This window comes from Passer montanus, unplaced genomic scaffold (genome assembly GCF_014805655.1).
Source record: "Passer montanus isolate IOZ18808 unplaced genomic scaffold, ASM1480565v1 scaffold15, whole genome shotgun sequence".
Taxonomy (NCBI): Eukaryota; Metazoa; Chordata; class Aves; order Passeriformes; family Passeridae; genus Passer; species Passer montanus.
The window spans coordinates 4,900,617-4,916,803 of record NW_024362051.1 but is presented as its reverse complement, the minus strand read 5'-3'; the positions used below and the strand labels follow the sequence as shown (position 1 = coordinate 4,916,803).

General features: G+C 41.4%; 1 protein-coding gene across 3 annotated transcripts in view; it reads left to right on the top strand.

Moving 5' to 3' along the window:
• Positions 1–16,187, top strand: part of FSTL4 (follistatin like 4) — a 209,829-nt gene that overhangs the window by 177,278 nt on the left and 16,364 nt on the right. For 2 of the 3 annotated variants that reach the window (XM_039701795.1, XM_039701793.1), the window contains 4 exons: positions 5,182–5,302; positions 11,342–11,503; positions 12,521–12,655; positions 14,177–14,203. In XM_039701795.1, the coding sequence (XP_039557729.1) occupies positions 5,182–5,302; positions 11,342–11,503; positions 12,521–12,655; positions 14,177–14,203 (445 nt within the window). The remainder of the gene's footprint in view (positions 1–5,181; positions 5,303–11,341; positions 11,504–12,520; positions 12,656–14,176; positions 14,204–16,187) is intronic. The other variant, XM_039701794.1, reaches the window with a different exon arrangement.

Here is a 16,187-nt window from a genome sequence, read left to right as displayed (position 1 = left end):
TGTCTTTAGGGCTTCCCTCCTGCCCAGTATTTGTTAGGAGCAGTCAGCATCTAACTTGGATGGATTTAAATCACTGTGTGTGTATAAATGGCTTGAGCAAGGGAGTGTGTAATCCATAGTGCCATACTGTGGGGTGACTGGTGCCAATATGAGCTGGGAATGTGGGGAATCTCTGCCTTCATGTCAGTAGGATTGATTTTTCTGTTTCTTCTTCCTCTTTGTGGTTTGAAGTCAAGTTTGGGGTTTTTTCTCAAGCATCTGGAAGTTAACCTAAAAAATAATAAGTGTCTGTGCTCATTACTGTTCAAACTTCCTGAAAACCAAGAAACTTTGACAAAAATTTAAAGGGTTTAAAATGTTGGAGCAACCCTAAGGCATGTCAGAAAGCTTCATGAAAATGCATCTGAAACAGGCAAGAGGTGGATGGCAGTGCCCTGCACCCTGTGGCATCACAGCCAGCTCAGCATCCAGGGTTAATGTGGCTCCTCCCTGCCAGCTCCTTCCTGGGTGTCAGAGCTGGAGATTTGTGGTGTTACAATCACAGGCTGGAATTCACTTGAGACAGAATGTGAACAAGATTTACAAGTAATATGCAATGTTTTACACATCTCTGAGCACGGTGTCCCTGAACCGTGGCAGAGTGCATGACCAGGGAATGCATTAGAATGGGAATGGGATAAATAAATATGAAAAATCTGTGTTTGGAAAGACCAATGCCTTGGGTAATCAGTAGTGATGGAAAGGAAAGGAAATACTGTACCAACAAAAAAGTATGTATCCATTTCCTAGGATCTGCTTTGTTATTTTTTTTGGACCGACTTTTTTTTTAATATTTTATAGATTACCAAGCTGTTATCAATGTAAAATGCAAGGTGATGAATTTTTTTAAATCTTGAAAAGTTAAAACATATTCTGAGGTAATTTAATCCATCATTTGGTTGAAGGGTAAATGCAGGACGTGAAAGGAGCTCATGAAGGACAGAGAACTTTTATTTGAAAAACTAAGAAAAAAGGTGATACAGAGAAGTCAATTTATCAGCTGCCACTAGTTGACTTTATCAATTATGAGAAATTATAACCATAGCTTTCTCAATTTTTTTTATTCTAAAAATAACTTTATAATGGAATGCATAAGGTAGAGATGATGAACACCCTGCACTTATCTGGCTGCTTTGATGCAGGGCTTATGATTCTGTGGAGTTAGATGGGTATTTCCTCTAGTTTCATCACTTCTCTTTCTTCCTCTTCACAAGAAAATGGTGAGATACCCCATCCCTGAGCACCCACATCCATCCAGAGACAGCCCATCCCAGGAAGTGTTCAAGGCCAGGCTGGACAGGGCTTGGAGCAACCTGGACTGGGGAAAGGGGCCCATGGCAGGGTGGGGTTGGACCATATGAGCTTACAGGTCCCTTCCAACCAAAACCTTTCCATGATTCCATGATAATTCACCTTGCGTGGCAAATGAGGAGAACCAAAGTAAGTCCCAGAAGTTGCTTAGTGCCTTTCTACTGATTGCCTGTTCTTCTTCATGGAATCATACATTTAAATGTCTTTTCAATTCACTGTGGGCATTGCTGGGGTCAAGTGGGGCAGTAACAGCTCCCTGGGGTGTGCAGCACTTGCTGAGCTCCCCAGAGAGCCTCAAAATACTGTTTTAAAACTGGGGATATATCTGGGGAGAGAAGAATTATGCTGCATCAGTTTTATAGATGTTTTTGTTCTGCTCTGTCTGCTTTCAGTCTTGTGGTGACTTGGAGAACTGGCTTAACAAGCAAAAGCCATCTAAACTGAGTCAAAATACGTGAAAATATTTCCTCTGCTTTTTTCCCCATGGTGAATTGCTCCCATTCCCTCTGCCCACCCCATCCACATGCCAGCAAAGCGGAGCAGCAGCTGAGCAGCTGTCAGTGCTCACTCACACCCTGTTAGGAGGGCAGTGGCCTGTGAGCAGCTCCTCAGAGCTCCCAGAGGCAGTGCAGCATGGAGGGGGATATGGGACACATCCCAAATACGTCTCACAGCTTCCAACTGCAGCACGGCTCTCCTGACTGCAAGATGTGGAGTTAGAGGCTATTAAGGAATCAAAGACTCATCATTTCTTAATGCTCCAGGGCTTGGGTTTTTACAGCACTTCCAAATACACCCTTATGAAATACACAAAGAAAGTGCTTGTGCATAAGAATGCATCCATAGATATAAAATGTAACAGTGCAATCCTAATGTACTAACTATGTCCACAGGGAAACACTAGGAGAAAACCGTGAGCTGCAATAAACACACAGAAAGTCATTAATTTGTTAGAGAATTCAGTCTACTTTTTGCAGCCACAAAAGGTTCAGTGTTAAACATTTAATGCCACAATCTCTTTTTCCTTCCCACTCCTAAACACTTTCAATTCTTAATAATTTTGTAGTTATATATAAACTTACTGTGTGAGCAGGTTCTAATACAGAGGTGATAATTCCCCTCTATGCCTGACATGGGGACATGGTGCTGACCTAAATCATCTTCGATAACTTTCTTTAAACACCAGAAGTCAGAAAATAGATTTTCAAAGTCACAAACTGTGCTTTTACCAATATAAACTCCTCTTTTCAAGAAAAACATTTGGAAAAGAAGTTAATAATACAATAGTGTTGCACCTGTTTGGTTCTGCAGGGGTTTTTTGCTTATATTAATACATTTGTATGCACTGGAAAAAAACTGATCATCCTTAAAAAGAAAATTACTGAGCACAAACCAATCATTCAGAATATTTTTCTGTAATATTTTAAAGGAAGTAACATACTTAAATAGAGAAGATTATATTGTCCTGTTTTTCCACAACTCCTTGGACCAAATTATTCTATTAAAGTAGCCATCCTGCTATTATTAATCTGAACTCAATTTTAGTTTCTTTTAACTTACAAAAACTGTTATTAAGTCCCCTCCAATGCATACAAAAAGTTTTTTGTATCTCATGCAAATACCATTTGAACAGGGTTAGTGTCTCTTCCATTAGCAGTTACTCATGCATCTTTGCTTTCCATCAGGAAAGATCTAACTGACCAAAATACAGGCAAATGCTTGAAATGGGGATTTTTGAGTAGATATTTGTAATAGTGTATTGGAAAACTTAACCAGCTTATGCCATAGTATAGATGCCTGACACCAAGGTGACAATAATGTGTGATATGCTTTTGATTATAAAGAATGGATTTCAGATAATCTATGGATTTACTCTGGTTCTTTACAATTGTTCATACATTTGCCCGTTGGAGCAGCACAGTCAGCAGAACCAGGTCATGATTGTGGGTATGTCTGTGCCCTCTCTGGTGCTTTGGGAAGGGTTGTGTCCTGCCAGTAAACTCCTTCTTTCTCAGTGCTCACTTTCAACCTGCCTTAAAACATGTCTAAAAACTAGGTAAGCTCTCAAAATTATCTCCCCCCCACCAGTGCTGACCTGCCACTGAGAGGTGAGGCATGAATATGCTTCTTAGTGCCAGACAGAAGATTTTGGAGAAGATTCATGAGCTGACAGAAGTAGTGCCAGATCAATCCGTACTGCAGGAGACAGGCTGTTTTGTACTTCTCTTGAAGGGTGCCAGCTGGCATTGCACGTCTGCTGCAGAATCACAGCTTCCTTAAAAAATGTTCAAAGTGTGGTGTCTGGAAAGGAAGGTTCAAACTGCAAAGCACATGCACCCTGAAGAGGCAGGAAATGTGAGATGTAAGGAGCCCCAAAAGGTTTGGGTTCAGAAGTCAGCCCGTGTGCTGATCAAACAAGTCCTGCCTGTGATCTCTGGGTCCTGGGCAGGGGCTGGCAGCAGCAGGTGGCTGTGGATGGTTCCTTACAGTGCTGGAGCTGCCGTGGGTGCAGCAGGGAAGGAGCAGTGTCAGAGCTTCTGTGTGTGGATTCCCTTCCTCCAACACAGAGAAATCAGGACCCAGGTTCTTGACTCCAAGCCAGCAGATCAAAGTGATGTTCCTGTTTAATGTCCCCCCTGGTGGGTTCTGCCATGGCAGAGGAGGAATGAGCTGTCCCCTCCTCACTGCTGCATGTCCCAGACATGGGGTGGCAGCAGGCAGGACCCCTGGAGGGGCTTCCCCTGCACACCCCAGGCTGCAGGCTGCCTTCCAGCTGCCCCTTGGAGCTTTGAGAACAAGTCCTTGTGTTCTCATGAGCAGAACCTCTCCAACATTCACCCTGCTGTACTGGGTTTGTGCCACCCTGACTCAAAGTTGAATTTTCCCATAATATTGCAGTGAAATTACTCAAAGAGTTCAATTTAGCATACTTCACACGTGAGGATGATTACAGAAAAATCTTTCTTTCAGCTCATTAACTGTTTTAAAATGTATCCTCCTCCGTTTGCATAGAGACACAAACACTCTGAAGCTGCAGAGGGTCTGAAGTTTGGTGGAGTAATAAGAGAAGCTGCTTAATTTAGCCATCAGTGCTGTGGTTCTCTTAGCTACAGTTTGGTAAATAAACATTGAAATTAGCAAATAAATAATGAATTGAAATAAATGCCTGTGCAGGGTGCTTGTACAATGTATTCAAGTGCCAAAAATGTGTCTAATAACTCAATCCTTCCCATCTGTAATCAAAAATTGAAACGATGCAACAGCAGGTCTAGAAGGATGAAGGGGATGAAGAAAGATACTTGTTAAGCAGTTACAGAACTAAACAGGTATGTTTGAGAAGAGGCTTTTTGTCTTCTTCCTTGTCTCCTGCCTAGGATATTGTCTGAGATAAGTGACAAAGAGCTTCAGTTCTTTTTCATCAAGTCTCAAGGCTGCAGTGCATTTTCTAAGAACCAGCAGAGATAAAGGAAACCTTAACCCACCCAAATGTTAGCATTTTATGCATCTGAGGTTAACAGGTAGATATTAAATTCCCCCATAAATTAAACAGCTGGAAATGGCCATCTTTTTTATGTGCAAAAAGCACCTTGTTAGCAACAAGCACAAAAGTTCATATTCTCAGATGAGTCACTTTACCTTTCTCTTAAATCGCTGCTCATTTTCTCCCTGCGTGTTGATTTATGAACTTTATAGCCTACTGTTCAAAATTCAAGCTGTGCCCCCAGGCTGCATTGCTATCAAAACCTCTGAGCAGGTAGTATCCATTCATGTAGTGCTTAAAATATTGTTACTAAATAATAAGGCACCTTTCCTGTCTTTTGTTCCATTCAGGATTTTGGAGAAGATGATTCCCTCTACATCACCAAGGTAACAACTATTCACATGGGCAATTACACCTGTCATGCCTACGGCTATGAAGAGCTGTATCAGACCCACATCCTTCAGGTGAATGGTTAGTAAATGGCATATATGACATTCCATGAAAACATTCCCTAAGAAAAGTTGTGTGTTAACCTCATTCACACAGAGATCTGTAAAGCCACAGCTCAAATTGTCTGTGCACGAGAGTAAATGCAGCTCACTGGCACTGACTGTCACACAAACAGTCAAAAATAAAAGTATCAAGGGGGGATATGTATAATTATCTGGGCTTCAGGAGGTATCTTCACTGTTAAACAAGCTGTCAGTGACATTTCCTTAGAGTTAAGAGCAGCGTTTCCAAGCATCTCTTAAAGTAATTACTACTTTTGTCAACAGAAGTGTTGCCTCAATAATTTCTTTTTCCAGAAAATCATTTCTATTGCATGAAATAGCCCAGGATATTTAAATAAATACAGCAGTGTTTCCAAAACCAGCTAACCTCCAGCTATATATCCAGGTTATTACCTGGTTGTACTGAGCTTGGTTTGCTGAGGGCTGTTTACACTGGCTCACTGGATTGCAAAATGAGGGCGAATCATTTTACAGGTGAGAGAATCACACAATCCAGCATTCTCATGCATCTCCATCCCCTGGACTACATTTGTGCCTGGTGGAACTGATATTCAGGTGCTGACTATCTATCTCCTGACCTCAAACTCACTCAGTCGGATTTAGTTTAAAATTACATTAGATTAAGCCAGCATTTCATCAAGGGAGCAGCCCACAGAGTATCCACCTCCACAGCAGCAGCCAGCATTCTCCAACTTCCAACCCTTTTTCACATGTGCTGATGATGCCCAGCAGTGCCTGCAGAGCAGGGGAAGGGTCACCATTACTAGCTATGGGTACATTCTGGTATGAAATGCAATGTACACTATGGGATGTACTCTGGAATGAAAGTATTTATTTTTAAGGAAAATTCAATAACTTTATTAGAGGGTATATATATTATAAGGAAAACTAGTATTTATTCCTTTCTCTAGGTGTGTGTGGACCTGCACAAAGGAGAGCTTTCAGCTGGTAAGAGCAGGTCACAGAGGTGACAGGGCTGACCTGCTCTCACTGCTGACACAGAGGTCAATAGTGAGAGGAGAAACAGTAAAGGGGGATGCTCATACATCTTAAGAAGAGCCATGGTGGTTTTGTTTTGAGGTTTTGTTTTGACTTCAGCTCAGGTTTGCTGGACAAATGTGGGTGCTGCCCCCACCACACGAGTACCTGGATGTGAGCACAAAGCATCTGGTTGATCCGAATAAAAGCTGACTTGATGTCTCTACATAATTATTTGTCATCTTTTGAGAAAGTAAACTGTAAATCTCAGCAATGTGGATAACTAAGTCGTGTATGCTGCAGCTGAGAAAATAGGTTTCCTTCCTCAAAGTGCTGTTTGTGTGATGGATGGCAGTTGAAAGAAAAGCCAGCTAACAACTTAATCCCATGTCTATTATGTGATGTATTATGAGGCCTGAATGGAGTTTAGTTGGCAGACAACAATGTAGACTTTATCAGCACTGAGAATAGAAGGCCCAAAGGCTTTGAAACTTAAACCAGAATGAGAGGAAGGCTGGATGGAGTGTGGGGAGGGGGTGATCTGTTCCATACTCACGCTTGCCATTTAGATTTAACTTGTTATTGAAAGATCACATTTTCTTTTTAAGTGGAAGTTTCATACCATAGCTGCATGGGGGCTTTCTTACCAAAAGAAGAATGCTGTTATACAAAAACCACTATCAGTGTGGGCTTTTTAATATGCTATATAGTCACTAAATACAGAATAAAAAGCCTTGCATTCTGGTATCAACTCAGGCTTGCTAGAAAACACTGCAGGGTCTGGGAGTCTTTGTCTCACAGCATCTGATATTCCCATGTGAGCCATTAGGCTTTGCAAAGCTGGGTTTTTGCAATCCTTGATGTGGCTGCCCATATCAGTATATTCCCTCCTGTTCTGCCTGTGTCACAGTTTCCTCCAGCAGCTGATGCAGGGGTGACAGCCCTGATGGCAGGATAGCATTGTTTGCCTTCTAATGCATTGGAGGGTTCCCAAGGCAGAGCCTTTCACAGGGAAACCTCAGTTTTAGTAACTTAAAGGACAAATTGAGGAATTTTTCTTGACGGGAGTAGAGGGAAGAAACTGAGCCAAACTGAATTGAGTGAAGATGCTGAGAATCTAAGTGTAGTTGATGGGCTCTGTTCAGCACTGGGGCTTGTCTCTGTCTGTCTGTATCAAACTAAAAACTCCATCTTCAGCGTGGAAGGGTTTTTGTTGCTTTCTTGTGTTGGACTAAAATGGTAAGAGAATGTGACAGGAGCAAATCAGCCAGAACTCGGGTGTATCTGCTCGCCTGTCTCCTCTAGGGAGGCACTGATCTACTTTCAACATCAAAAACATGGGTGCTTTTTATTTTGTGAAAATTATCAGAATTTTTCTTTTCACATCTCCCAAGTTTGTCTGTTGGGAGAGAATAGAGAAAGAAGATCCAGCTGGAAAGTAAAAGGGTTCATCCCCCACCCTTCCCAAGCCCACTGGGTCTCTACAGGCAGGTTCTAATTTTTAGACTGTTTTTCAGTAATTTCCTGTTTTCAAAGCTGCAGTAACTTTTCTAGCATCCTTGGGTCCTTCTCCCTATCACATGGGCCCTGTCTTACTGTTCCCACTAAGACACATCAGTCAGCTCACAAAAGAATCTGATCTTAGTTACATGTACTCTCTTCCTCTGCTTTTATCCAACTTTTATTTAACTTATTTTTTGCTTTGCCTCTTTTTAGAACATTAAGCTAGATTCTTACATTGATTAGATAATATAGAAAATAAGGAAATACAAGCTTAAATAGAAAGCTTGCAGCCCAACTTCGACAACATTAAATGTTTCTGAGATTTCATGCTCTACTATTGCTCAAGTGCTGAGTGTTATGCAGTGTTTCCCTTTGTGTCAGATGGTTCAGGGTACCCCAAATAACATGGGTAGATCCAGATGCTTATTTTGACAAGCAGAGGCAGAAAATGTGAAGGTCACCAGGTGAATGCCCCAACCTGCTGGCTCACATCTGGGCATGAAGCATGAAGCACATGTGAAATGCAGCCTGTTTGATGGGAGAGGTTTGGTTGAGCTCATCAATCTTAGGATTCACAGTTATTAGTGAAATTTAAGTCAGTGTATTTATGCAGCTTGCCCTTAAGAGCTTTGGATGAAAAGAAATTGCTGAAAGGCAATGTTTAAATGGTTTAAGAATGAAAAATTCATCTTGCATTCTGGTATCTTTGATCAGGAAGAGCCAAGAACAGTCTGAAAATGTTGTTCTCTCCCACGTATGGATATTGCTTGGGAAATGTGTACACTAACTGTAGGGAGGAAGCAATTTAGCACTTTCAGGAGGAAAAAAGAGGTCCTGAGGATAAAGAATCTCATAAAATAGTAATCAACTATGAAAATTGATAGTTGCCAAATCAAGAGACTGCTGAGTGTAGGGCATCATTTTCCTTGGTCCTTGCACTCAAGAAAACATCAGCATAAATCAGAATATTGTATTCTTTGAAAACAATTTTTAAAAAGCTGTTTGATCCTCAGCCCAATTATAAGGGTCCAATAGGACAAATTTTCCAGTATGAGAGATGTTACAAACATGGATGTTTCATTAATGTGGCTTTTCAGCAGAAAACATAAAATGCTGCAAGCTCCTTTCAAATCATAAATGGAAAGAGTAAAACATCTCAAGTAAATGATTAATCTGTTAATTATTGCTACACCCTGGAGTATAGAGCTCCTACAGCAGCAATGGATGTCTTTGGGCCTTGGTGCCACCATCTGTGCTCATCGTGTGCTTTATCACCTGAGCTGTTTTATGGTAATGAATTGGTCTGCTCACCAGTGAGGTGCTGCTCAGTATGCAGCAGTAGGCAATCTACCCAATCTCGTGCTTGTTTCAATGCTTCTTTCTTCCTACTTTGCTTAAGATAATGGCATTTTTATATTGCCCTTGGCTGCAGACACAGTAATGGTTAGCAATGATATATATTCACCAAGGGAAAAAGCAAGGGGTAATCCATATATCCCAAAGTCTGGAACTGAAATCTTTGCAAGTTTAATGTGCATACCTGGAATGTATTAATTTGTAGCAAGGACAATAAAAATATATTCTGCAGTTTGCTGTTATCACAAGGCATTTGCATGCAATAATTTACCTGTGCAGTGAATTATGTAAGACAAGGGAGAAGAAATAAAAAGTTTAAAAATAGAAGGAGAGGGAAGATGATAAGAGAGCAGAAATGGAGGTGAAGCACATATTCTTTGTAGGTGAAAACAGTTTCCTTATTAATCACTCTTGAAAAGATACCTTGCTATAATTTTAAGTTAATTTTCATGCAGAGCATTGATTCAGTGTCTGGGACCTGTGAGCTATATTTGGCAGTATAAATCTATTGTGTTTGCAGCCCTCCAGGTAAAATAGGTGGATTATTCATGTGCAGACTATCAAGGTGTGAGGCAAAAATGTGAGAGTTGAAAGTACAGTCTGTTTGGTGAAGGGGTTCCCTGATTCTGGGGAGCTGATGGCTGTGGCCAGCCTGGGAAGTGCTGACACAGCTGCCCAGGTGAGCAGGAAAGCCTAAAGCAAACAATATTAAGGAACTAACAACCCACAATGGTTTTGAGAGCATTAAATAGGTGATGACTGGGATGGGCTCTGTCTCTGGGAGCTGCCAGGTAAGAAGACACTTGGCTTGGAGTGAAATTTCTCTGGTGCCTTTGGCCATGTGAGATCTCAGCCAAGTCAGCTGATTTCAGGATCTGAGAATCAGACCTTCTTGAATATTGTAAATCCTTTTCATCTGCATTTGTAGGAGGCACACTGTCTTTCAGCTGTGACTCTAAATAAATCATGTTTGCCTTCAATGGACCTCACTTACTAAATCATTTCATTCAAAAAATGTTACTAGTAGCATCCTATCCAGTCTGGACACATCCATATTGGACTCTGGCCATGATTTTACAAAACTGTACAACTTTCAGCAGCTACATCATGAATCCCAAAATCTCCTAATCTGATGGAAAAGCTGGCTGCTTCATTGTGAAACACAAATACCATTGGCCATGGTATGAGACATCCTCATATTTCCTTTTATTTTTCCCTCAAGATGAAAGAATCTCACTGGTATCTATCACTGATGTTGCAATATTGCAATTTTTTTAACTAAGTAATTTGTTAAGAAAGAGTTAACGGGTGGTATTAAGCCTTGTTGGTTTGAGCAGTGAAGGAAAGATGATTGAAAATCAATGAACATCTCTGAAATTGTAATATAATTAGTAGTTCTGCCAGTGGAGTATATTAAATAGTTGAGGAGTGCCTTCGTGAACAAGGTAAGTCATGTTTTAAAAACCTCTCAGTGAAAAGAAATAATTGATAAACACTTTATTTGTTCAGAATAAGAGACAGTGAATACACAGTCCACTTCCTGATGGATATTTAATTAAGTACTGAAGATTAAGTTGTTTTTCATAGGCAAGAACTCAATTTCCCTCCTAGATTCAGTGAAGATCTGAACTTCATACTTTAATTTTTAAATATGTGAGTGCCTACATTAGGTTTTAATCCAACTATTAAGTTCAGTTAGTCACTCAATGAAAGCAAGAACAGTCTAAGTACAGAATTGTACTGCAAGATTGCTCCCTGGCATTGGTATATTAGTTCACTATTTTCTGTTATAGAGTCATAGGATCACAGACTGGTTTAGGATGGAAGGGATCTTAGACACCATCTCATTCCAACCCCCTGCCATGGCCAAGGACACCTTCCTCTACACCAGGTTGCTCCAAGCCCTGTCCAGCCTGGCCTTGAACACTTCCAGGGATGGAGCATCCTCAGCTTCCGATATGCCAGTGCTTGGAAAAGTATTATTTTCCATTTTCTTCCCCCAAAGTCAAGCTGTAGAGAAATCATTCTTGTAGCTTGCACTGACAGCCAGACCAGGTTTATCTCCGTGGCTCTCAGCGCAGAGCCCCTCGTGGCACTGCAGGACAGCAGCGGCTCTGCAGCCCCAGCACAGTCTCAAGCCCCAATTCCTTGCTTCCCACAGTGCCTCCGGTGATCCGCGTCTACCCCGAAACGCAGGCGCAGGAGCCGGGCGTGTCAGCAAGCCTGAAATGTCACGCTGAAGGCATCCCTAATCCCCGAATTACCTGGCTAAAGAACGGCATTGATATCATGCCAAAACTATCCAAACAACTATCGCTCCTCGGTAAGAACGGAATTTTGATTAATTAAAGTATTGTAGACAGGGATTAAGGAGGATTATTTTGCACTTTAAAGCAGAAGTTCTTGTACTTTGCTAAGCCGCAGTTGTTGGAAATCGTGTTATAAAACCCCTGTTCTTTCTTTTTATCTCTTTCTCCTGTGAATTTCCTGGGAAATACACTATTGATTGATGTAAGTGGTAATTGCATTCTGTTCAAAGACAGCCTGCCTGTTTCTTCACTGCCTTGCTTCTTGTGTACAGCACAGTAGAAAAGAAATGCATTAAATTATTTGAAGAGAAATTCATTAAATTATTTGTTCAAGTCTAAGCCCACACTGGATGCAAGTCAGCTGAGAATCAGTCTCCCACTCGGCCCTGTTGAAGGAATCAGGCTTTTAGCTCCTCTAGGTCCCTGTTGGAATGAGGGTGCAACAGGCATGGCAAAAGGCAAAAACATTTATTTGCAATTTTCTGTGTAAAAATATTAACCCCATCCTCAACACATGCCCCAGTCTGGCTTTGGTAGATTTTGTGCCCTTTGTGCCCTTCAGCTTGTGTTGGTAACACTGATATTGCTGCATGACACATACAATATCTCGACATGTTCCAAAGGTTTTTGCCGTTGGTCCCACTGCAGGAGGCAAAATGGTAGGAGGAACCACAGAGACCCCTTTAAACCAAAATTTTTTGGTGATCTGATTGAAAACAGTTGGCAAAACAAAAATTAATTTTTCATCGCTAGAGCCAAAGCACTTTTCTAACAAAAAGAAGAAATAAATGAAATGTAATTTACAGTTTGACTTGAGATCGTTCTTTGTTCTTTTCTGGTGTAGAGCATGTATGTGCTGATGGAATGGAGCAAGACACCAGCTCCCATGAGAATCCCCAAAAACCTCCAGTCAAATGGGGGGAGACACAGTGGGGTGGAACCCTCACTGTCTGTGGCGATGGAAGACAATTAAGGCAGGGACAGCAATTAGCAGCAGTGAGGAGCACTGTTTATGAGTGTGTCTCTTACAGCAAACGGAAGTGAACTTCATATCAGCAGTGTTCGCTATGAGGACACCGGTGCCTACACCTGCATTGCCAAAAATGAGGTGGGAGTGGACGAGGACATATCTTCCCTTTTCATCGAAGATTCAGCAAGAAAGACCCGTAAGCTCAATTTTCCATGCACTTCTTTCTTTAGTAGTGTTGGAATGTGATGGCACACATGTAATTTAATTTAATGTCATTTAGTTCAGGCTATTGCATGCAGTAGGTTGGATCTTACATAAGGTAATGACAGTTCTGAATGCACTTTGATCAGAGGATTGGACACTTTTTGTGGTAGAAATCATGCAGAGAAGGTAAAATCTTGTCCAGGAAGATGGTGTCTTTCATGTGCCAGAAGTATGCTGTGTGTGTGATGGGTAACAGCTTTATTGGAGTAACAAATTGGCAATAGTTGCAGATATCAGGGAATCCAAAATGTAATATTTTGTCACATTCTATAAATCTCATTGATTTCTGTGTAAGGATTCTTTTGAAGCCAGTTACCAGTCAAAATTCTTGAATATTTAGATGTCTGAAAAATGTTGTGATTAAATTATTTCTTTTACCTGTTCTTACATCGCTGACTGGCAAAATAGGTTTCCCTCAGCATGAAATTATCTTCCTCAAAGACAAATACCCTCCCAGCTACTCTTCCAACATCTCCCATAGGAGTGCAGCAGTGTTATCTCGACCACACTGACCCCAAAACAGAATTGCTGAAGGAGGTGATCAGTTGTCCCAGTAGAAAAGCTCCCAGAGGCCTGATCTTTCCCAGTTCTGCCTTCTTAACTGCCTGGGAGATTACCTGGGTTTATGGTGATACTAAAAGTCTAGGTGCAAATGGGATTTTTACTGCTTTTCTGGCTGCTAATATAGAGCGAGAATTGAAACGAAGTTACCCATAAATATGGGCTTTCAAGGAAAATCTTTGGAAAAGATATCCTGTTCCTCATTAACTAGATATATGTACTCTTGTTAATATTGGTCATTTTCCCTTGAATACTTGAGCAAGGGAAATTACAGTATGTTGAGAAATAATTGGATCTATCTGGAACAGAAATTCAAATGCAGATGCACTTTCAAAGCTTATGTGAGTCCTGAAAGAATGCAGTTGCATGAAGTTCCAAGGGACAGCGCAGCCAGGGGTGCACTGCTGTAGCTGCCAGTCTCAGCCTTCTTCTGAAAGATGCTGGTGGACCTGGCAGCGCTGGGTTAATGGTTGGACTCAATGATCTTAGAGGTTTTATCCAGCCTTAATGATTCTGTAATTCCATGTTGTGTTTCCCCACTCAACCTGCACAGAAAAGCACAAGGCTGTCCCATACCTGCAGCTGCATCTGAAGGTAACAGCTCCTCTTTAGTAGGTCATTGATCTCTGCACAGCTGCCTTCATTTCAGGAAGGATTTTTACCATGTCAAAGTTTCTTAATTGTCTCTAGAAGGAGCAAATGTGTTTAGAACTCTCTGTTTTTCCTGGTTTTTTATGTGAATGAATGTTACAAAATTTTCACCAATTAAACAGTTCATGTAAACATGAGTATTTATTTAGTTACTTGATACAATGAAAGTTTTGACATTGTTTTGTTGTTTTTTTTCTTTTCCTGATTATTTTCTGGCTTTCCCAATATTCTGATGCTGCAGTTGCAAACATACTGTGGCGAGAGGAAGGTACTGCAGTAAAGTTCTTTTGTCGTAGTGATAATGTGCTTGTCTGCTTTAATAATTCCATGATGGGCCATTCTCCACTGACTTGCCACTAATCCTATCAACTTTCACAGTCACCAGATTAAGTACAGACCAGACTTTTAAAAGCTAAATTATTCAAATAAGAGATGTCACTCTTGTACCTATAAGTTCTTGCATTTTCCCACTATGAAATAATAGATGACCATAAAATATATAAAAATATGAATTTTATATATACTGCCAGAAATGTGAGTAGCCTGAGATTTTCAAGCTGCATTAGCAATCACACAAGCATCAGAAGTGCTCCCAAATTACCATAATTGAACAAGTAAGGCATAAATTCAATGTACTGCATTTTTAAGCAAGCAATTCAAGCTCTTCCTTTTCAGTAGCATGTATTGATGTTTTCTAGGTGAGCAACAGAAATTGTGGTCTTGACTGTTAGGCAAAACAAAAATCCAAACCACAACAGGTTTTCTTCCCTCTATCCTTTGAATCAATGCAGGGTAAAGGTTGCCCCATTTCTCCTTGTTTTAATTGGCAGTTAAGAGCTCTAGTTGGATCAAACTTACAGTGTGCCCTTCACAAGGTCAACAACTGTGCATCTTGGAAGCCAAAGTAAAAAAAAAACAAACCATCCTGAGCAGCTAATTGACTCAAAGATATCATGGAGACCCTCAAAATCACCTCATTTTTACAAGCTTCTGCTGTCATAATTTCCAAAATACCCAGTGAGAAGCATCATGCCCAAGGAGCTCTCACACAGGTTGTCCATCTGACTCTGTAGGTGTGCAGCCCAGGTGTGCAGAGGGGACTCTGACCTTGGGCTCCTGGAGGGCTGTGAGCAGGACACCCACTGCCTGGAGGGAGGTTCTGAGGTTGAAGTGCAGTTGAAAACCAGTTCTTACATCTGCCAGCTGCTTATGAGGCTGCTGAGACCTTGGTGTCCTTCAGGCTGTGTGGGAAAGGTTGCTGTGCAGTGACAAACTGCTCTCAGCCATGTCCTCCTGCCCCCTGCCAACACCCAGACTCCCTCACCCTGCTCCTCCAAGAAGGGCTTCAGGCTCACTCTGCTCTTGGAGGGTGCAAAGCCCCTTTGTAAGCAGAGCCTCCAGGTACTCCAAAACAGTAGCTGTGCTTCCAGCCCTCAGCAGGAAGCTTTCTGGGTAGCTTGGGCTTGGCACGAAGGATTTTGGGGCAGAAGGAGGGTGCCAGGGTGTGGTGGCCAGAGCAGCTTGGGCCAGGTGTGCAAACAGCTGGTGCACACTGTCAGACTCACAGAGCAAATACACCAGTTTATTTCCAGAGTCCCTCCAACCCAAGGCAAATGCGGTTCACTGGAGGTCAGAGAGGTGGCACAGTCACCTGGGAGAGCTCCCCAGCATTTCTTTCTGAACACCCACCTGCAGGTTCCTGGGGCAGGGCTGTGAGGAGTCTTCACTGCTGACATTCCCGTAAATGGCATTAAGGGCACTAAGAATTGCCATTTCCCTTCTGCTTGGAAATGAAGTTTCTGATGCATCTCATCAGTCCAGCACCACCTGCACAATGCTCCATGGCTGTTTGTATAGTGTCCCTTATGCTCCTTTTTAAAGAAAGCAGCTGGATAATCCTACCAGATGTAGAAGTAGAGGGATATTTAAAGAACAGCTGAGAAGTTGGTTGCAGAAAGTCTTATTATAATTTTGCTAAATAAATGGACTTACTGCTTATCAACCTTGCACATTTTAAATGAAAGTATGAGCAATATTGAGGCAAAACATGGCCAGTAAAGCAGATCTGCTATTGATGTTCCTAAAGAATTCAGTATCTGTAAAGCAGGTTTATTACCTTGCTTCTGTTGTTCTGTAGTATTTGATGGGCACATTCATTCTAGGATATACTTCAGCATGTGAAATCTTGGCACAGAGAAAGCTAAAATACTGGTAATTTTTGTTATACATTTTAATATATTCTTTCAATTCCT